At 41.5% G+C, this 22,808-nt stretch overlaps 1 protein-coding gene across 7 annotated transcripts in view; it reads left to right on the top strand.

Moving 5' to 3' along the window:
• The window catches only part of LOC124238139 (E3 ubiquitin-protein ligase HECW2-like), a 375,422-nt gene that overhangs the window by 218,794 nt on the left and 133,820 nt on the right, over window positions 1–22,808 (top strand). For 5 of the 7 annotated variants that reach the window (XM_046658740.1, XM_046658743.1, XM_046658742.1 and 2 more), the window contains one exon: window positions 16,895–17,002. In XM_046658740.1, coding sequence (XP_046514696.1) covers window positions 16,895–17,002 — 108 coding nt within the window. Of the gene's footprint in view, window positions 1–2,261; window positions 2,503–2,524; window positions 2,619–16,894; window positions 17,003–22,808 lie in introns of those variants that run through there. The other 2 variants (XM_046658745.1, XM_046658746.1) reach the window with 2 other exon arrangements.

Raw genomic sequence — 22,808 nt, 5'->3', positions numbered from 1 at the left:
TCTGCAAGAAAGAGCTGGGGCTATGTTTGTCTTTTTCCCAACTATCTCCCCCATGCCTGGAACCATATGATATCATAGTAAGTGAAAACGCTACAGTGTTAGATGGATGCAAAGTTAGTGTTAATGTGCTTCCCCATTTTATTTGTTGTTGTGGTTTTGGGGGGTCTTTCTTCACACAGGGATGTGGTTTGGAGAAAGCAATAGCATTTGTAAATTTGAGGTCTGACACCATGGTCTTCTGACTGTACCTTCTCAATACAAATAGTTTACTGTGATTAAAGAGGTACTGGCTGAACTCCTTGAGTTTAAGAAATACCATCTCTGTGATAGGGTACATGTATGTGATGGCCTTAAGTCTAAGCTCCAACATTCATTTAACCTCCCTTGTTCTACGCTGTAAGTTTCTTTTGTGATCAACTTGGAAATCTAGTTCCATCATGACGATGGCTTGTGCTGTGGAAAAGTAGGTTTCCTTTACATAAGAAAAGAGCCTATTTGTCATATGTGGACATCGGTAACACATGAGTGGACCAGAACCTAGAGTTCAGCTAAAGTGGTCTATCTGGCAAATGTTACAATGTTTGGGAGGCGAAGGATCATGGCTTGGAGGGCCAGAGTGATGGGAGCATCAGGTGGGATCCAGAGACCCAGGAGTGAGTGGCGGTAAGATTGCACGATGAGCAGAACGCATGAGCTTCTCTTCAGCCCCATGGGCAGCCTATGGGTCCATAACTAGGAAGTAGTTAAGAGTTCAAGATTATATACTTTCTTTGACTGGGGATGAAAACAGAGATGCTGACATTGTTGAGAAGTCTGTTGTTCATAGGCTGTAATCACCTTTGATGCCAATAAGAGGAAATGAATTCATCCTTTCTAAATTTATTTTTCCTAATTTAATGGTGACTGAGCCTACTGTGGACCCATTGGTCACCTGCAAACTAGTGAGGTGGTTGGCATATTCAGGAGAGTTATTTGAGAGGCAGTGTGTTGTAAAAGAGCTTGGGCTTGGGTGTCATTCAGATCTGACTTTAAATCCTGGCTGTTGTTACTTCTTCTCTGTGAGCCTCAGTTTCCTCACCTGTGACATGGGCCTAATAACAATATTGACTTCAGCCTTAGAGCACAGTGGCATTCATTAGAGACAATTTTGAAAGCCTGTATGATGTGTCCCTGGTACATAGTAAGCAGTCTGTACATGCTTGCTGTTGTTATTGTTTGCTGGGACACACCTGAAAATTGACAGTGATTTGTTCTAAGTTTCGGCCGGGTTTGCATGTCCAGAAGAGGCCCGGGCCCTATGTTGGTGATTCTGGAGTGCCCGGCTTACCGTGTCCACTCAGTCTGTTCAAGAATTAGCCCAAAGCTCTGTGGCCCCCTGAAACTTCATGGCAAAGTATATCTGGATTAAGGAAACAGTAGGGAGGAAATTGCTGCCATCAAATGTAGTGTGGAGCTTAAATCCAGTCAGCCTCAGTTCACAGCAAAAGCACATGACAAACGAGGACATTTCGTCTTGCTTTCCTGGAAGTTTGCTGGAAGGAGATGATCTTGCCACCTTTAGTTGCATTCACCCATTCAACCAGCACTTAATAATTGCAACTACTGCCTGGGCTGGGCCAACAGCTTCAGGAGGCCCCTTTCGCCATTAAAGAACAATGCGTCTGCACTGCCGATGCAGCCCACCCCAACCCTTCCCAGCAGAAGACAAGAGCACAGCAAGGTTGATGATTGTGTCTATTGTTGCATTAGAAGTGAGGTCTGAAAATAACTTCTGGAGTGATAACCACATTTTTGGATTTTCATTAAAGCTATATGCTGTTTGAAAAAGTTTTAGTCCTTTTTTACAGTTGAAATCACAAGTCCACAAATTCCATTCTGGCTTAGTTAGGATGTGCGGTAAGCCTATCTGTATCTGAGTAATGGTGATAGTAAACTGGAGTGCGGGGATAGTGGTCCCTGTATTCTGAGTACATCAGACAGAAAGCTCTCCTCTCCGTGATAGCAGTCAGCTTGTTGACACAAGCCCACTGTGTATGAGAGAGAGCGAGAGAGAGAGAGATAGTGTGTGTGTGTGTATGTGCGTGTGTGTACACGTAACTCATTCTTTGGAATTCTCCCGTGGAAAAGCAGAGGAAGGAAGCTGAGGGGAGGATGGGGCGATTGCATCCTGTACCCTTCGCAGGGGTGTGGCCACAGCTGCCTCAGCCAAAGGGACACTAATCCGTTACGTTTTTCACTTCAGGAAGCCTGAATGGCGATAAGTCTTGATGAAAGGCCGAGTGGCTCGCAGTGTCGTTCTTAGCTGGACAGCAGTCTCCTGGTGGAGGCCTGCTTGAATCCCTCTTAGTATTTCATTTCTAGAACTTTTGGGCAAGAGGCAGAGAAGCAGGCGCATCAGTGAAGTGGACCTGCAGAGCTCTCAAAGCCACGATAGGACTCCAGACTCACCTCGACTTCAGTTCTGGCCACTCCTGTGAATGAAAGTGCCAAGTGGTAGGCCAGGTACAGGATTTTAAGGAGAATGAAACATATCTCTTCTTGCTGCTTCCTAAATCTGATTTGAAAAGATGGATTCTACTGTGGCAAAGGCAGAGGGAAACTCTTGGGGATTATATGAGGTAAGGTATTAGAAAGTTCTGTGAAATGGATTAGACTCTCACCTGATTTCTGTGTCCAGCTGTTTGAGATTTACAGTTGTCCATACCTTTCTCTTTGGAAAGTTCTTAAGTGCGGTCCCCTCCCAGTTTGGTTAGGTCCAATTATTACCAAAGTATGTGGTGTGTTTATTACATTTAGTCACTTGATAACTCGACATCGGAGATCAATGCTGGATTAAAGCATGTAAAACTTTTACAAATAAATATGCAGTCCCCTCCCTGTGAATTTCTGGATTCCACTGGTTTTAAATGACTTAGTTTACTGCGATAGTAAGTACTGGGTCTGCCTACAAGAATGCTTTTGAAATGGCATTAGATTGAGTCTAAATAGATTTCATGACAGGTGATCTGCCTCTGGAATAATGTTTTTTGATAGATTTTAAAGCTCTTCTCTCATGAATGAGATGTTAAAGCAGATTTACTTGTGATGTAACATTTATACGGACAAGTATTCATAGATGGTCACATTCTAGACACTGTCGATTTAGCAACAATCTTAAAACAAAACTTTAACTTGAGAATGAAACCATGTGTTTTAAGATTTTCTTGTGGCAACAGTGACAAACTGACCCAGTGTATTATAGGCCTTCAAAATATGCTTTAATTGTTTAAAAACCAGGAGGAATCCAGAGCAAAATTTCAGTTCTATCCTAATTCTTTACAAATTAATTTTTTCCAGTGAAAATTTCTGCTTTTTGGCTATAAAATGCCAGTCGGTTGTTCTCAAGGGATGTGGGCATGTTATTTTTTATTGTCGTTTAGGGTGCAACCGCCATTTAGTGCCTGAAAGCCAGGGATGCTAGTATTCTTACAATGCACTGGACAGGCCTCACAAAGAATTATTTTCTAGAATGACAGTAGCACCCTCATTAAGAAACGTTGATAAATGCTGAGTTTAATGAAAATTAAGGTGATGATTTAGTAAAGATTCAGGGGAGCGGTCTAATCTCGAGGAAGGTCATTCATCTTCTGAGTACGCCGTTTTGGAGAGGGACCCACAGGGAGCAGCCACTTCTGCAAAATTAATTTTTAAGATCAGTAGCAATGAAAGTTCCAGAGAACTTGCTCCCACACACGTCTAGTTAATATTTTCAGACCTAGTTTGGAGTAGTGCCAACGAGTATCTGGTTCACTTCAATAAGGATAACCTCCTTCTTTAAATAAAGTTAGCTGTTATTGGTTCCTGATGCTTATTGTATGAGCTCATTAAGATCAAAGGAGTAATTTACCCCTAACCAAAGGATGCTTTTGTGCTAAACATTATTTTTTATAATGATGGTACAGTTCTCGAAGTCATCAGCTATTAGGTGAGGTAAAAGTAACATCCTGAAGGATCTAGAGGTTGCTTTTAAATTTCACTTAGTATTAAAAGGAATTATCTCTGAGTTGAGAGCTTAGTGTATGCGTGGTATTTTTAAAAAAATAATTGGAGGAAAGAAAGAGGGATGTATAATCAAAACCTCGTTGTCGTTCCTGAGGACTTTTTACACATACAGCGCCACGGCAGATTCCCAAGTTACACGCTGTGTTCAGAGTCCTGGTTTCGTTGTGTGGGGAGATGAGGGCGCCTCCGCCTGGTTCTTTATTGAGCCAGGCTCACAGCTCATTGACAGCGTTTGAAGCCTTGAGTGAGCTTGCATCCAAGAACTGGGCAGCACTGAGATGCTCTGTGAGAGTCTGTGCTCCGTGTGTGACGGCATAACGTACCATTACTGTGCGTCTGGGCTGTCCTTGTGCTGCCTAGTCATTTGGCGTCCATCGAGTCTCCGAAAACATATAAATAAGCATGCTTTTGTTTTAATTTATGTCTATTTATAGAAATTAAAATAAAATAAATTTATTTAAAAGAAATAAATTTAAAAAGTAAAAACTAAGGAAATGAAGCTGAGGAATTGTGCTTTTGGGTAGTATTTTAAAAAAAATAGCACCCTTTGAAAGAAGGATGAAATGGATTGAAAAATTTGAAAAACTCACACGTTGAGCTCCTGATACGTGCCAGGTTCCCATACTGCACTCAGGTACTCCTCACAGCTTCCTGAGCTAGGTGCTGTTATCATTTAAACTCAGGCCCACCGTTTCTCTAAGTTCTAGGATCTTACCGTCACCTAGCAGCCACAGCCTGGTAGCGTCATTATCAAGCGGTGTATTACTTTTATTGCACCTGCAGTAAATGCTATGTACCTAAAAACGTACAGCATACTTCTGTTGGTGCATAGAGGGTCCATGTGGACTAATCGCCAGTGATCTATTAAGCATGTTGCACTAAGGGTTTTATTGAGTTACTAAGTGATGGAGAATTGGAGCTTTATATTTTGACTGATCAAGGTTGAGTGTGGGAAAGTTGGACTTTCAGGAATTGTTTGAATAAAGAGAGGGAGGGGAAGAGTATGGTGAACTTAGTGAAACTGCAGGATGGTGGTTGGACTTGGCCGCGGCTTAGCAGTGGATGAGTCACCCCACAGGGTCATTGTACCGAAGAGTCTGGTATTGGTTCATGGCCTTTTGCACTGAGGGTGGATGTTTATAGTTACTGCAGCTCTGTCTACGCAGGAACGATGGAGACGGGAGGAGGGTCACATTTAGATTGTGCTGCCACGCTTGGTGCTGGGCCTAGGCGCGAACCATTGTGAGCCGTCGTCTCTTGTCCTTGTACAGTCCACTCTGCACACAGCAGCCAGAACGATTGTTTTTTAAAAAAATGTAGATCATGTCACTTCCCTGCTGAAAATCCTCCCGTGACTTCCCATCACCCTCAGAGTGGAATCCAAACTCTTCACTGTGGTCTGCATGGAAAGGGTGGTGTGATGTCGAGGAGCGTGGCCTCTGGAGCAGGGCAGGCTGGGTTCACTCTGCACATACTAGTTTCGGGATCTAGGACAAATTTCCTAACTTTTAGTTTCCCATTGTTAAAAATCTGATAATAGTACCCCAAAGGATTGTTAGCGGTTTCAATGAGTTAATAAAGGCAGAGCAGTAGAACAGCGCCTGGCCCGGAGTAGGCGCCATGGTGTTGTTGTTGTCCTTATGTCTACAAGCTGGTGCTGCCTAGGCTGGCGCTGCCTTCTCTCTGATCTCCGCTCTCCAGCTCTCTGCCTCGCTTGCTCTGCTCTGGCCGCATCAGTCTGGTGTTCCGCGGAACGCCGTGGGCTCGTTCCTGACTCAGGGTCTTTGCATTTTTGTTTTTTCCCTCTTCCCAAATCTCTCTGTGGAAAACGCTCTCATTTCATTCAGGTCCCTGTTGAAATGTTTTCCTAACTAACCTACGTATAACAGTACTCTTCCACCAGCCTCTCTCCCCACCTCCCCTGCTGTCTCTGTTCAAGCCATGTTATCACTACCTGACAGTACATTCTATCTACTGTACCATCTGACATAGGCATTATTTTGTATCTGCTTTTTTTTTTTTTTTTTGAGGAAGAATAGCCCTGAGCTAACTGCTGCCAATCCTCCTCTTTTTGCTGAGGAAGACTGGCCCTGATCTAACATCCATGCTCATCTTCCTCCACTTTATATGTGGGACGCCTGCCACAGCATGGCTTGCCAAGTGGTGCCATGTCCGCACCTGGGATCTGAACCAGTGAACCCCAGGCTGCCAAAGTGGAACGTGCGCACTTAACCGCTGTGCCACCAGGCCGGCCCCTGTATCTGCTTATTGATCATTTTCCCACTGGACCAAAATCTCCACAAGGACAGGAACTTTGACTCTCTTATTCCCCCTGGAACTCCTGTACTTAGAATATTGTCTGACAGATGGTGGATGCTCAAAAAATATTTGTTGAATTAAATTTTCAATAAACTTCATTTTCCCCGTCACTTCTATATTGCTTTTCTTTCTATCTTTAGGCCTTCACTGTTCCTTCTAACTCTCATCAGCCTGTCGTCACCGTGCCCCAAATTATGGACCTTAGAAAAAGATCGTTTACTTTACTCTTTCTCCTGAAAGTTATTTAGCAATAGGAAGTCTTGTTCTAACCTGTCAGCCTTGGTACATGGAATGGATTGAGGCATCTAGTGTCGTTTTATAGAATATTCCTGAAGGGCCTAATGTTAGATCTTATGCACAGGTGTTTACCAAGTTACCAAATGCTGGCCATACTTGACCCTTTAAAAGAACCTGGGCTTATATTCTCTGCGTAAAGTGTCATTGCTGAGGAAATACTCATGCAAACTGTCATGGCGAAAATTAGGTACCGACTGTAATGTGTACTTCAGAGAGACTTTGGAAATTTTTAAGCCTCAAATTTTACAAAGAGCACCTAATTCTTGCTGATATTTTAATCATAAAATTAGATAAAACTACTATAAATTGCGTGTTCTGGTTTCACAATGATATTTATGATAAATTTGTACAACCACCAAATAAAATATAGACTTCTTGTTTGATATAAGTGAGCCTTTAGTGATTTTTCCATTTGAGGTATTATCAAAGAATTTGTTTCCTATATTTTATATAAGTAAACATCCAGTTGAGGAAAAAGTAAAACAATTTAGAAGTTCTCTGAAAGTCTTTGTCAAGAAAGAACTCGTTTAAGATATTTCAAAGGCCTTTACTTGAAACTGGCCATGCGATCTTAGGTAAGCCAGTTCATCTTTTTGTGCATTGGTGTGACCAACTGTAAGATATAAACAAAATTGAATGTCCACTCAGCACAGCAGTGTGGTTAAATTAAGTTAGTTAGAAATTCATGTTACAAAGACTGTGAATTTAAATAAACTGATCTTGTTAAATTAGTCTAATAAAGCTTACCATGGAATTTGCAATGTTGTCCTTGTTTTTCTCTATTCTGAAAAAGATGGAGATCTCTTGGTGAGGATTTTATTTCTCTTTTGTGTATTTTAACACTCTAATACTAATATTCAGTTGACACTGTATCATCGTAATCAAAAGAAGATATCAAGACATCATTCATTCAACCAAATCTGAGCACCCACTATGTGCCAGATATTGTTCTAGTCACTTGAGATACATCAGTGAACAGAACAGACAAAGTCCTTGACCTCTTGGAGTTTATATTCTAGAGAGAAAGATAGACAATATATGAGAAGTATTAGTAGATGATATAGTATGTTAGTTGGTGATAGGGTTTCAGAAAAGACAGAGAGCAAACCAAGATAATCCAGGGATGTTGGAGGAGCTGCAGTTTTAAATGGAGCAGTCAGGAGAGATTTCATTGAGAAGGTGATGTGCAAGCTAAAAAGAAAAAAATTGAAGGAGTGGATTGAGCCATAAGGATATATGTGGGGAATGTTCCAGACAAATGGACCCTGAGGCAGAAGCCTGACCACTCCTTTGAGGACATTGTAAAGGACAAAAAAGACTTTTGTTTTCCCTTGTAGGTTCACCTACTGGACCTGCAAATCAGACTGACAAAAGACAGATTAGCAGGAGAAAAGACATACAAACTTAATTAGATGTTAACCTTTTAATTCTATGTTCATGGAAGCCTTCATGGAAATGAAATGAAGACCCAAAGAAGCAGTTACACTCAGGAGCTTATATACCATTTTAACAAAGGACAATATATTGTGGAGAAGTAACTAGACAAAGAAAGGGGGGCTTGGCTTCTAAGGGTGGTAAATTGTGGGAAGGTAAATAAATATATGGGGGAAACTAATAGGAGGTAAGGGTTATTTGGTAAGGTTGTTTATGCAGACTGAAGTCGGTTCCTTCTCCATAAGGGTAAGGATAAGGGTAGTCTCCAGTGATTGAGTCATCCTCTTCCTCCTGGTATGGGAGAAGAAGACACCTTTACAAGTGGAAATTTATGTCTCGCTTTTAGACGTAAAGGGGAAGAGCAGAGAGCTAATTGCGTTCAACTCAAAGGGGCCTGTTTTGCCATGGCACTCTGATTGCCTTTGATGTCCAGAAGTCCAGTGCAGCTGGAGGGGAGCGATGAGGGATGGGGAGAGGGTAAGGAAAGACAAGGTCAGAGCTGTAATTTTTGGGGGGAGTTGGGGGAAATGGGGCTGCCCATCCTGTAGGGCACTATTAGCCATCGTAAAGACTTTGAATGTTACTCTGAAAGAAACAGGGATCCACTGAACAGAAGCGAGACATGTTTCAACAGTAAACATGACCTGTGTTTAAAATGAATTCTTCTGTAAACCATCTCTGAGCTGCTCTTTATTATCTGGCATTCTGGGCCATGACTGAAACTCTTGGGAAATATGTGCTGAAATGAGTCCAAGTGTTTCTTCCCACTGGTCTGTCGGTGGCTTCCTCCCTTGTCAAAGTGAGTGTTTAAGTGAATGGTTTAGGACCAGGTATTTTATACAGGAAGTTGCTTAGCAGAACCTCCTGCCTCTGCCCGGTGTGTGTGGGAGTGTGAATGATCAGGAGGCCCCTCGGGGTTGTGGTTGGGACTTGGCTATAAGTTAGAAGTCACCCAGCATGGATGATGGATGTAGTGAAACATTTAGCTCTTTGGCTTGGGCTCCACTTCCCCCTGGTGAGGCCTCCTGTGGGGAGGCAGTGACAGAGCCTCTCTCTCTACTTGGTGGTGTGTGACGATGAATCAGCCTGTGCGCCCCCACTCCACTCCACTCCACTCCACTCCACCTGCCAGTGCTGCCGTCGCGCGGGCGATGAGCACGCCTTTCAGTGCACACATCTCCCCGAGACCAGGCCTTGCCGACTTGTCAGGGGCTCTTCTCAGCCTCTGTTGCTTTTCTCTCCTGGAATGTGCTGGTGTCTTTGTCCCATCTCTGGCACGTTATGAACAGCAAATCTTTCTGGTATCTATAAGAAAATTGCCATTCAAGTGGCTTCAAAACCACAACTGCCAGTGGAATGGTATCGTCACTGTAGTCTTTAGGCATGTCTGACACTCACACTCTCTTTTGCATCTAGAGAGCTTCAGTGTAAGGAATTGGGTATCTAGGGAGATTGAGTTGAAAACTAATGCCAAGTGTGCAAATTCATGAGGGAGTTTGTTAGTGAATTCTCATGGTGCTTCATAACATTGGTGCTCACTCTCCCTCCCCTGCATTGTAGTTCACATCTCAAAGTCGTTGGTGGGGTTTTCCTGTCTCATTGCAGTGGGATTCTGTAATCTGCCCAGGACATGCTGGTAAATTTGCGGTTTTAATAGCCAAGCAGTCCCTGTGAAGATGTGTTCTTTGCTCAGGTCTAGAATGATCGTTTTGATTCAAACTATAGCTTAGTATTGCTCTTCAAATTGCACATCCCAGACAGGGCGTCTAATTCCCAGGTGTAGCGAGAATAAAGCCAGGCCCCTTTATGATCCGATCTCAGGGCATAGTTATATTCAATTTGTATCCAAAAGGTAATTTAAAATCAATTTAGATGTTTATGCTGGTTTTTGAGAAAATGTAGAGAGGGATTACTTTAAAGCCAAAGCAAATTTATGTGTCATTTTTCATCTCTCTGGCACAATCTGTCATATGGCAGATTTCTCACAATGGCAAATTTCTCATCTTTTCTCAGTTTCCTTGGGTTGATTGATAGAAGAGTGAGGGTTTTCAATCCTTTTTCTTGGTTCCTCTTCTATCTCCAGTGCTATGTGGAGGTTTTGGAAATACTGAGGTAGACGTAGAAACATTTCCAGAACTAAATTATGTTTGATATGTTCGGTCCTGTCTCCTATAATCTTTTATTGTCATAAAAGCCTATTCACAGGACACTTTCTGGAATCCAAAAATAATGTACAAGAAAAAAAATTAATCTTTTTTTTTTCTTGCTGGGGAAGATTAGCTCTGAGCTAACATCTGTGCCCATCTTCCCCCACATTGTGTGTGAGTTGCTGCCATGGCATGGCTGACGAGTTGTGTAGGAATCCAAAAATAATGTAAAGGAAAAAATTAATATATATATATTTTTTTGCTGAGGAAGATTAGCCCTGAGCTGACATCTGTGCCCATCTTCCTCCACTTTATGTATGGGTTGCTGCTACTGCATGGCTGACGAGTGGTGTAGATCTGTGCCCGGCGTCTAAACCTGCGAACCCAGGCTGCTGGAGCAGAGTGCCCCAAACTCAATCACTATGCCATTGGACCTGCCTAAAAATTAATCTTTTAAAGATGGTTTTCACACTGATCTCTGTGTGTGAAATATTGTAGGGAAGAAAGAGTTTGAAAAAACTTAAAAGACTTTATCCTTACATTGTTTTAGCTTTTTGTGGCATTTCAAAAGAGAACTCTAAATTTAAAAACTAAATTTTTAAAAACTAAATTTAAAAAAATTATCCTTTACAAGCACATTATAGGTTAATGTGATTAATCCTACTTTTGCAGGGAAGAAAAGGATAATGTCCTGGGTCCCAGGCAACAACAGTAACTTTTCTTTCTTTTTTTTTTTTTGGTGAGGAAGATTGGCCCTGAGCTAACATCTGTTGCCAATCTTCCTCTTTTTGCTTGAGGAAGATTGTCACTGAACTAACATGGATAGCTCTAAATATGGCCATTTATCTGTTGCTTCTGATGACCATTCATGGAACCAAAAAAAATGAACCCTCAGAGGTAAAAAAATATGTATAGAGAATGGTGAAACAAAGGAATAGATGGGACACTTTAATGAGTGTTAAACGTGTAGATCTCCCAAAGGATATCTTCATAGGCATCTCCCAAAGACACTGCAGACTTGATGGGTCCAGAGCCGTAAGAGTTACACATGGTCACAGGGAGCACTGATCCCTCTTCCTCAGATCTGCTTTAACACTTTGTGAAGTACGCACACCTCTGTCATAACACTTTTTACACTGCGTTGTACCTTATGTGGCGGTCTTCTCCCACTACACTGTCAGCTCCTTATGGCAGGAAATGGGTGTCTTGATCTTCATAGTAGGCAGTCAATAAATGCCCTTTGAAGGAAGGAGGGAAGGAAGGAAAGAGCTAACAAATGAGAGGGACAGTAGTCAAAGAGATGTACGTGGTCCACAGCATTGCTATAATTGTGCGGTTTCCCTGGAAATAACCATGGAACAGAATTTTTCCATGGGTAGTGTTTGTACCTCCTGTATCAGGATCACCTGGTTGGGGTATTTTCTAAAATTCAGATCCCTGCATCCTGACTCAAATCTACTGCATCAAAAAAATCTCTGGAACACCAGCACAGGAGTCAGCATTTTGAAGAAGCCCCTAGGATGTTCATTTGGAGCGATGGAGTTTGGCAGTCATTGCCCTGGTGGATCAATTAACTAAAGGGGAAGGCAGCCAATGATGAATTGTGACCTACTGAATGTGCAGGAGATGTTAGTAGATCTGCTTACCTATAGATTTTGTTTAAAACCCCAAGGTTTTCCTCCTAAAAATCGTGTAGTTTTAATTAAGAAAAAGGGGCCTGTTTCTCAGCTAATTAACCAGCTCTGAGAAAATTCTCTGAGCCACTGAAGTCTGTAGTTAATAGAAGAGAGCTGTGTGTGTGATCTTATATCTCTACTCCTTTACTCCTGGGTCCAGACACTATTTGCTTCTTCCTTAGAAAAGCAGACTTAGCAGAACTAGTCCAGGATTAATAACAGAACTAACTGGAACAGCCCTAAAGAATAATTTAAAAAACACTGAATGAAATCGTTTTGGAAACGTTCCATGAATTGCTAAAATAAGGCAAGAGTAAAGATTTTCTAAAGTTTTGTTAATCGTGATATTTGCAAACAGATAGGTATAAGATTATGTTGGAAGGATTTAGGGCTTTTTGTGAGTTCTGTGCTTTTCTATTTAGAGAAAATGTACTGCCAACTAGACTTGTAAGAGAACAAAGGAGATTTATGGGACCTGATGGACAGGCTTTATATAAACCTTCCCAAACAAAATTAGATTTAGAGAAGGTATTTTGGTGTATGAATTAAACGTTGCCAACATTTCTTTTTTTGTAATATTATTCCAGTTAGAAAGTTACCTAGGTATCTAGAATGTAGATTCTATTGTAACTGGAAAGCAGACACTTTAATCCTAGTATGAAGGGAAATAAGAATGAGGATGGGAAAGGGGGCAGGGAAAGTAATGGTCAGAGAGCAAAAGCAAAAGCAAAGCAGGGGAGTGTGGCACGTAGAAGCTGACATGTTTCCAGGTTGAGAGGAAGAAGCTGAAGGTCAAGGTGAGAGAAGGTGACTGATGGAGGGGATTGGGTCAAGGGCACCATCATGATGGAGGGGTGAACCTGAGCAATAAACAGATACAGATACAGAAAAGATGGTAGTACGGAGATGGAGAAACCAAGGAGAAGAAGCCTGATGTCCTCCAGGTTTGGGATGCTCTAGGATGCATGGTACCCTGCTCCTAGTAAGAGGGTGGAAATTAGATCAGGAATGTGAGGACAGTGGGACAGATTTGAATACTTGTTAAGAGGAACGGGGAAAGGAAGTGACCTAATATACATGGAACAATTGGTAATTGGTTTTAAAGACCAATGACATCTCTTTGATCTATCAGAACTTTTATTCAGTTAAAGGAAGAAAAAGATTTATAAGTGCATCTATATTAAACATGTAGGGGATTTAGAACTCTTCCTCTGGTATACCCTTTTATACTTGGTTATTTTTCTTATTTGGAGTGGAGGCATTTTAAAAAGACTGAATCACCTAATACAGATGTTAAATGAGGGTCAATAAAAACAACTCATACAATCTGGGAAAAAATATCCTGTCCTCAAATATCCATGAAAAATAGATTTGAGCAGAGAAATGCTGTCACCGAAAAGGTGCTCCTGGGCTGGACTAGAACTGACTGCGATCTGAACCAAGGTGTTAAGCTACTTAAAGAAAAAGGTTTTAATCTGAAGGACCAATTAAAATTGGTCTTCCTGAGACAAAGAAAGGCATGAGTCATTCTAGACATTCTGTAGCCTGGTGTGACCAAGGCTGGCCAGGGCTCTGCACACTTACAGCAGTAGGAGCAGTAGTTGCGGTGGAGGTTGTAATGTCATATCAAAGTAATTTGAACTCTGTACCCCTAAACTGGTTTATTTCTTGGAACTTTATCTTTTCAATTAAAGGTCACTGCCACTCAATGGCAGAAGTGCTTGTATCTGTCAGGGATAATGAGCTATCCGAGACATAATCTCATCAGAGAAAAATTTCAATCTAGAGTAACCAGAATATTAATTAACTTGAGTATCTGCCACGTGACAGACACTGTGCTTGGGGAAGGAATAAGACCTTCCCCATGAAGCTTATGGGATGGTCTCGCTGTGGCATTTAGATCTTTTTTTATCAAAACAGACCCAGCAAGCTTCTTCTCTGGGCCTGCTCATCCTAATTCTGACCCATTTCTCATCATATAGGGGACGTTTGAGTTTTGAGTTCCAGATAAACCTGGATGCTCATGGTACATTTTCGATATTTTACTTTAAGAGGCTAGCCTTTATTTCTTTAAATATCATAAGTTTAACCAAAGGGAGTTGTCTTCATGGACTGTGACCCAATGAGGGGAATTAAAGTCAGAGATATATGGTTTATCCCAACGCACACGAGCTGGTGGGTGAATTGAACGCTTAACTCCAGGTTTATTTTTAGCTAAAGGGTCTGGGAAGGAAGCACCCATCCCTTGTTCTCCCTTATTTCCTCCTTCTGAGACCGAGGAGGGATATTCACCTCGTCCAGTATTTCACTTTGAAGTGAAGGTGGCTGGCAAAGAAAGTGTTATTAGTGACGGTCTTGGAACAAGAGATGTCGACACTGGTTCTCTGTCAAAGTTCTCTCTAGGGACGATGGAAGGGGCTGTGTGAAGCCTCAGGCATCACTTCTGTCAGGGCCCAGACCTCTTCCTGTAGTTCTCCTCATCCCATCACCGCCCTGCCCTTCTGTCTCTGTTTCTCAGTGGTCCATCTTCCCAAGGTTGTTATGGCAGAAGTGCACTTAGTCGGACTCAACTGCTGGCCTGTGGAGAAGAAGTCTAGCAATCCCAGAAGCACACACCCTCTTACAGTGAGGTCACATTAACAAGTACAGTTTTATTACTGTCACTCCTTATCATCATGATCCTAGTGCTTGCTCCTTAAAACAAGATTTGATGCTGCCTTATCTTTCCTGAGGCCTCAAGAGGAAACTGCCACAACAATAATTTCAGAAAATTTCCCATGTGCCTCGTCATGTTTTTTTTTTAAAAAAGCATTTTGAATAGCTGGACACCATCTACTCCCTTTGACTGTGTCTGTTCCCTGCAGGGTCCAGCTTTCTGTGCCCTCAAAGTGACCAGTAGCTAATAGAGTACATTTATTTGTGAAAACATGAGAGTTGCTCTCCCCATCCAAGCAGCTCTGCCCATTAAAGAATCTCCTAGAAGGGAAGCAACCACCTTTGTTGTCTAACCTGGAGAAGTGAGGCATCTTGGAGATTCTAGGTCAAGTCAGGCATGAAGAGTCTAAATCAATGGGTGATTGTTGTGATGGTGAGTATATCTGTTAGGAATTGTGTGCAGCTGCAAGTAACAGAAACCCACCCACAGAGGCTTAACCAAGTAGGAGTTTATTTTTGCCTAGGTAGTAAGAAGCCAGAAGATCATTCAGGGCTCAAAGAATCATCATGGTTGCTTCTAGCTTCTTTCTCTACCATCCTTAGCATATGGCTCTTGTCTAAGAAGAGGGGAGGAGCAAGAATAAAAGGATGACTGAGTTTACTCTTTTATTAATGAGGAAAATAATAGCTTTCCCAGAAGTCCCATCAAGTAGACTTTCTCTTATGTCTCACTGGCCAGAACTTAGCCGCAAGGGATTCTGGAGAGGTAAGTGTTTTTAACCTATGGGCACATCACTGCCTGGGACAAAATTGGGGTTCAGTTGGCAAGGAAGAAGTTCAATGGATAGGCAGTGAGCAGGATGTGCCCTCAGGCGCCACATGACATCTTTGAAATCCAGTTTTTGGTGATTGCCTGAGTGCCTTCTAAGTATCAGCGTTGTGGGTATATTTCTGTGATGGAGTGGACTGGTTTCCTTGTATTGTTTGTCTAGGATTGGAGGTGTTGCCGTGAGTGGTGTATGCCTTTCCATTCTTGCAAAGAACAGTGGCTACTTCTTGGCCTTTCACAGTAAAGAACTTTTGACTTATCATATGCTGAATGCAAGTAGCATGAAAGGACAGTTGCACCCAAAGTTCTCTGGCTTATCGATATGATAAAGCCAGTGGGCCCCAAGAACAACCATGGACAGAACTCCTCCAGAGCTGAATTATCCGAACCCTCCCTTTAGCCCACTTTCTGTTTCCTTTATGCTCAAAAGAAGAGAGGTTTTTCTTCTCGGGATTATTCCCTTGGGCCTGGGACCTTTTCTCCATCTGTCCTTTTTTAGTGTAGCTCTTACTTCACCCTGTCTGGTTTATTCCAGCAATGAGTCAATCTTTCCTCCTGGGAAGGGGATTTGGGGAAACAAATGAGGAACCTCTGAGAGCCAGTGTCACTGCACACGTTTCCATGTACCTATAAAACTCTGAGTGGTCTCTTTTTCGTGTTTTTAGTTTCCTTTCCTACTCTGGGGCCTGGGACAGAGCTTGAGACCAGTGTGATATGAGCAAGTTACAGAACATGAATCTCTTAAGCCTTCGGGGAGGGGCAGGTGGGGCAGGCAGAGCACCCTGCCTGTCATCTTCAAGTGTAAAATCTGTTCTGTTTACCCCGGTCTGCCTACAAATATCATCATTGCCTGTGTGCCCTGAGGTCAGAAAGCTTGCAAAATGCTGCTCTCAGGCCTATTCTCTGGGTCTGTTCTTTCTATCCTTCTTCCGTACAAAAGCCTAAATTCTGTCTCTTTCCTTTTCTTGTATTGGCTCAAGATCTGCTGCCTTTGGCCTTTTGTAAAATGTTGTCCTAGCAGACCCGGTGGCATGGTGTCTCCTGAGCACCATTCATGGCAAACCTGTGCTGTGTCCTGACACAGTTTCATAGCTTAATGTCCTTTGTTTTCATCAGCTCTTCCTTTCCTTTTCATAAAGGATTTTATAGATGGGCGCGCACCCAAGCCCTTCCTCATATGCATCAGCTGAAGCTTCAGCACTTGTACCTTTTGCTCTTTGCAGTTTTCTCTTTTGGTAACGTTGGTCAACCTGGCCAAGCCCAGGGGTGCCATCTTCTTTCCACGGCCACCACCTCCGCCCCAATTCTCCTGTGTAAATGCAAGTATAGAAATTCAGGGGAATAATCTGCTGGGGGATAGTCCTTGATGATAGTGTTCATTACCATTGCCCCCTGCATCTTTTTTCCATTTATTTTAGAACTTATATTAGTCCTTGAGCTAAAGAAGGGCAAAGAGGTTATAATTAAGCTGAAAAGTGTTTCTTTGGTTTTTCCAGATGAGAATTCTCCAGCCAACTTCTGGGATTCTAAAAACAGGGGTGTGACCGGAACACAGAAAGGACAAATTGTATGGAGAATTGAGCCTGGGCCCTACTTCATGGAACGTAAGTAACTAAGTGTGAAATCTGAATTTGTTGTTAAACATTGCATAAACATGCAGAAATCTGTGGAGTCTTTTCTGAATGTTGTTTTAAAAGTTTTTGGCTCTGATTTACATGTTTATGCCATGTAGCCCCAAACTGGAAAATACGTTGTTATAGAAAATGTTCATTAGAGGATGTTCACTGGAAAATACGTTTTTTAGAAAATATTCATTAGAGGATGTTCACATATTTTGAAAAAAGTGTGTGTGTGTGTATGTGAGTGTGTGTATATATATGTATATATTACCTATACCTTATGAATGTATGGTATATAGATTATGGTTATTTTAATACTTTATACATTTTTCTATAGCCTTGTGTCTGCATTTGTGATTAATACTTAATTATATTAACTTTAGGGAGCAGAAAGAATAACTCAAGGTTTAAGTGAAATTTAAGAATTTAACAACTTAAGGATTTTATTTGCTAACTTTGCTATTATTTTTCCCAGCAGCAAAATCACTTTTGATTTGAGTCCTGCTCTTTGCAAGCGTAGATAAGGTAGTCTGGGGCCCACTGCCATAGAGGTCGATTTACTGGGAATCGGAAATTGGCTGCAGATAACTCAACCATTGGCCAGTTGATCTGATGTTGTATTTATTTGTAAATACTAATTCTTCTATAAAATACATGGTTTACAGAAATATTTTCTCTCTTTTTATTTGGGGAGAAGGGGAGTGTTTTTATTTGCCATGAATATTATTGAGAACATAATAAATACATTATTGTGGAATAGATAGAGGCGTGAATGAGTAAATGATTTACTGGTTGATCCAGGTTAGTTTGCATTTACAGAATTTTTCTTTAATGTAGAAAAACATGGACTCTTCAAAATTTTTTTGAGTTGTTTAGCTCTGTGTAAGAATTAAGCTTTCTATAGGCAAAGGATTTAATATTAGAGAGGGTGTGTGGATACTCATACTTAAGGGTAGGAATTACTAAACCTTAAAATATAAAGTAGAGTTTGACTAAATGGAAACCTGCTGTCTTCATATCTTTACTGAAGCATATAAAACTTGTGTAATGTAAAAAGTTATTTTAAAAGATCAACATCTGTTGCTTTGAATTGCCATTAAAGGCATCAGATAATTTCTTACACGTCCTTACTGATAGGTCAGCATTCCAGAACTTTCTGTAATCCTGTTTCTGCCCCCTAAGGAATGTCCTCTTTTCATAGTTCAATTTCTGGCTAGATTCTCTCTTTAAACTTTAAATGGAATGTAGTTTTTAAGGGAATAAGCTCGGGGTTGGCCCGGTGGCGCAGTGGTTAAGTGTGCACATTCTGCTTCGGCGGCCCGGGGTTTGCCGGTTCGGATCCCGGGTGCGGACATGGCACCGCATGTCAAGCCATGCTGTGTGGCAGGTGTCCCACATATAAAGTAGAGGAAGATGGGCATGAATGTTAGCTCAGGGTCAGTCTTCCTCAGCAAAAAAAGGAGGATTGGCAGATGTTAGCTCAGGGCTAATCTTCCTTGAAAAAAAATTTTTTAAAAACGGAATAAGCTCATGATATAAAATTATCATGATATATCAATAAGCAAGGAGAAAAAAGGAGATACGTGTGGCATAATCCCAATTAATATCATAGCATGTAGGAAACAGTCTAGAGGAGATTTGCTAAAATGTGAAGAAGAAAGAGTTGTGTCTGGGAGGTGAGATTATGGGTGATTTGTTTTTCTTGCCTATTTCTACTTTTCTTTACTCTCCAATGTTGGCCCAGCTGGCGTTACTGTCTAAGTAATGAGAAAAATAAATGATCCAAGAATGTGGGGAAAAAATGGAATGGGGACTAGCCGGGTTTACTTTCAATATGGTTCCTCGTTTGGAAGGCTTCCAGGGTTCGATAGGGTGATCTAACTGAGAAATATTGCCAGCTGAACTTCAGGGGAAAGGGTAAAATAGCTTTCCTATTCTCTTCAAAATGCTGAAGACTGCTAGGAATGATTGCCTTCTTATGGAATGTGCAGATCCAGCTTATGGCGCTCACATGAACACCTGGGGAGAAGTCAGTATCGCACGCTGCTATAAGTGGGACATTATGTGTGAAAAAACCCATTTACGGAGTATCCCATTTGCCATGATTGATTTCCCTTCCTCTGTCAAAAGTGTTAGAGATTTGTAATATCCTAGCTGATGTGGGTATAGTAAATGTTTTTCTTGACCCCTCGCTCTAGTATGAAGTAGAAATGGGCTTGACATTGAAGCCAGGAATTGGAAATGAAGAAAACAATAGGGTTTCTTTCCTTTTTCTTTTCTCCTCAAATTTAGCATTCCTACCTTAATTCTTCACACACAGAATTGGGGATATTGTGTAGCATGATTGTAAAACTGAAAATATTCTGGAATGTACCTTTTAAGGACTGAGAAAAGTCATATAAGTTAATGTCCTGGGCAGTGAATAGGAATTACAGAAAGATTTGGCTTTATAATAAGTTTATCTTCATTAATCAGAATGAGGCCTCCCCCAACACATCCCTATCCTTTCAATATCTGTTCACTGTAAAAAACCTCAGGTGCTGTTTATATCAGTGCTTAGAACTGGAGTCTGTGTCTTTTAGACATCATTTTTTTACCCCATGTCTGGCTAGAGCAGACCTAAGGGGACTTCACAGCATAATGAAGTTTTACTTGAATCTCTGGAGTTGATGGCATGGAACTTAAAAAAAATCAGGGTAGGGGCTGGTGGTTAGGCAGCTTCTATATTTTCTACCCCTGATCTTGAAAACTTAAGACATTTAAAAACTTTTGCTGTTATCTTCAGGAGAAAAATTTATCTTTAGCTCATCAAAAGTCCAAGCAAAGTAAAATTCTCTGAAAATTGATCTAAGTTCACGGGCAGACCTGGATTTGAGCACTATCTAAGCTATTTGTGAGAGTAAAGATGGCTTCAATTTGTCTGGATAAACCCCAGAGGAGGCAGGTGGCTCGGACTTATATTATTACTTGGGGCCTACTTGAATGAATTTCAAGGACAAAGGTTTAATTTGGGGTAGATGGCCCTCGCAGGCGTCGGAGAGGAGGATCGGCTTCATCTGCACTTACTCGTCATAAGACTGTCAAGTATTCCTCAAATGAGCTTCTGCTCCCAGAAACGGAATGGGTCATCTGTGCAGTGTACATTCTTGAGGTTTGAAATGTAAGAGGTTTCAAAAGTTGTCTTTGCATGCCAGGATATCTATTTTATTCTTATATAGTTCTTTATAGATCATGGTTATTCATTTATTCATTCATTCAAGCCTGTCCTTCCTTCATTGTCCTTCCTTCATACCTGTTAGCTCAGTGCTAATCTTCCTCAGCAAAAAAAAAAAAAAAAAAAAGAGCACATAGGACAATGGTTAAAATACTGTTTTAGGATAAATAATAAATTGCAGGTAGCTTGATTTTCTTTTAAGATATTCTATTTTAATGAAATAGAAATGATTAAAAGAACAAGGACATTTCCATTCCATTTATCTTTATGGTTCAAAATATTTAACTTCTAGACACTTGAGGAAAATCCAGACTTTCTAAATAGGAACAAGCTATTTACTACAGCCTAAGTGAGTTTGTAGCTATTTAAGTTGATAGACCAGATCCCAGTCTTTGAAACAAAACCATTTCTTGCAGGAAGTGGCCTGTGGAACCTTTTTTCAGAGAGGGCTTGAAATGGAATCTTATGCTAACACCTGGAGTTAATGTAGCTGAGTTGAGATTGCTTTTAAAAAATAATTTTTGAATAGATAATATATGACAAGAGTATAATGTTAAAAAGACAAAAAGTGAAAGTAAATATCTCCCCAACTTGATGCCCCAGTCACCATTTTTCCCTCCCTGAAGGCAATCACTTTTACCAGTTTCATGTGATACATCTGGAAATATTTTATTGACATACAAACCCAGAAATATATTCTTCCTTTAAACAGATGGTAGAATGATTGCTTTAAAAATGCGATGTCAGACTCACACAATTACAGAAGCCCCTTTCCTTAGGAACAGTAAGTTAAGTTCCTGAACACTGTCCTCCAAGGTCCCTTCCATCTCCACAAGTACTGAATGCGTGTTTGCACAGTGATCGCCTCCCATCTGCGTTGGAGATGGGGTTGGCGCGCTGTCTATTGCTCTGGGGGGCATCTTCCTTTGTATTTATGAAAGTTAACAAGTTAAAAATTTGAAAATAAAAGAGCTTCTGTGTCTTATCAGCATTTTAATAGAGGATAGAGGCTGCCAAATCTTTATTTTAGTATTTCCATAGATGAAACTGTCCTTAAGATTGTTGAAAGGGGCCAAAATGTATTTCCATGATTCATGACTGGCTTCAGCCCCTCAGAAGGGACCTCAGAGAGAGGAAGATGCTGCTCGGGCCGTGCTGTCTTCCTTCCGAGGCTGGCCCAGCAGACTGTAGGTCCTTGCAGGTTAAGGGGAGAGCCTCACCCTTCTCCTGGCTTCCCGCCCTCGGAGGCAACATCCTTGTTATAAGTGGATTTTTTGGCGAATATACTCTTGCTTTTTATACTCCAAAGGAATGGCTATATATGTATATATTATAATGGCTATATATTATGGAGGGGAATGTATATATATATTTCCCCCCCATAATTTGAGGCCACAAGGACGAGATGTTGGCTGCCGCCTCAGGCTGTGGAGAAAGCATCCTCGGGTGTACAGGGTGGTGCATAGCTCCTTAGTCCGTATCCTCCATCTCCCCTGCCTGTGAACAGGGCTCCCCCTGTGGGCCATGGGCTCCTCTCTTCTCTGATGCTCGGCCTTCGTGCCTGCGTTTGCTTTCACCTGTCCTATCTGTTTCTCAGGAACAGCTTTTGTTTTCCACTTGCAGTTGGGAGTTCAAAAGGTAGTTAAAATGGAAACATGACACCAGCTTCCCTTTCCTCCCTTTTCAGTATGCTTCTAGTTACCTTTTCTCATAACTAAAATGTTCAAGAACATTCATCAAAATGCTGCTCTCTCTCTTCTCTCTCTTACTCAGAGGGGATGTTGTTTAGTTACACCATTTTTTAGTTTTTTATCTTGAGTGAACTCCTAAAACACTAAATAATATTTGAAGAAGGAAACTCCCACTCAGCATGGAACATTCCTGTATTTTAGGGGCAGGAATCTTCACTGGTGTCCTGCTGAAAGGGCCAGCTGGTTTCAGCCCAGGTGCAAACAGCTCGTTCTGTCCAGTCCTGTGTTTCTCTCCCTGGTGACCAGAGTGTGTGTTTGGTTTTGTAATGAGTGAACTGTGTGACTCCCCTTGGCTTTGCCCCGAGCCTTAAAGCATTATGAAGCTGTCAGCTTTGTGGTGTTTTTGGTGATCATATCCACAAAATCTGCTGTGTGCAATTCAGAATGAGTTCTTTTATAGCTTCAGGGATTTTAATTTGTCACCGGGGTTGGAGATTTTTGTTATAGTAAGGAATAAAACAACCCCCAAATGGGTCAGCTAGTGGAGCTGGCCTGGCTATCCACATCCTATAAATAAAAATCAGCAGTCACATTTTTTTTGTATGTCTCATAATCTGTTACCTAGCTGACTATTAAAACTTTAGAAAAGAGGAGATGGCAGCCTAACTTGAGAGGGAGTTCGGGGAAGATGTCTTATAAAAATGCACTTCTCCTCGTTGGAAAATGAGCTGCTCACTCACTATCGGTTGATTTGATCTGTGGGGTGCTGCTGCCGGCAGAGTCACAGCCTGCTGGGCCCCAGCATTTGAGTGTGATTGTGAGCTCCTGCCACAGAATTCAGGCTTCACACACGTCCCCATGCTTGTTCTCCGTTGACAAGCCTTGT

The sequence above is a fragment of the Equus quagga genome, chromosome 4, assembly GCF_021613505.1.
Source record: "Equus quagga isolate Etosha38 chromosome 4, UCLA_HA_Equagga_1.0, whole genome shotgun sequence".
Taxonomy (NCBI): Eukaryota; Metazoa; Chordata; class Mammalia; order Perissodactyla; family Equidae; genus Equus; species Equus quagga.
This window is presented reverse-complemented; position numbering and strand designations above follow the sequence as displayed.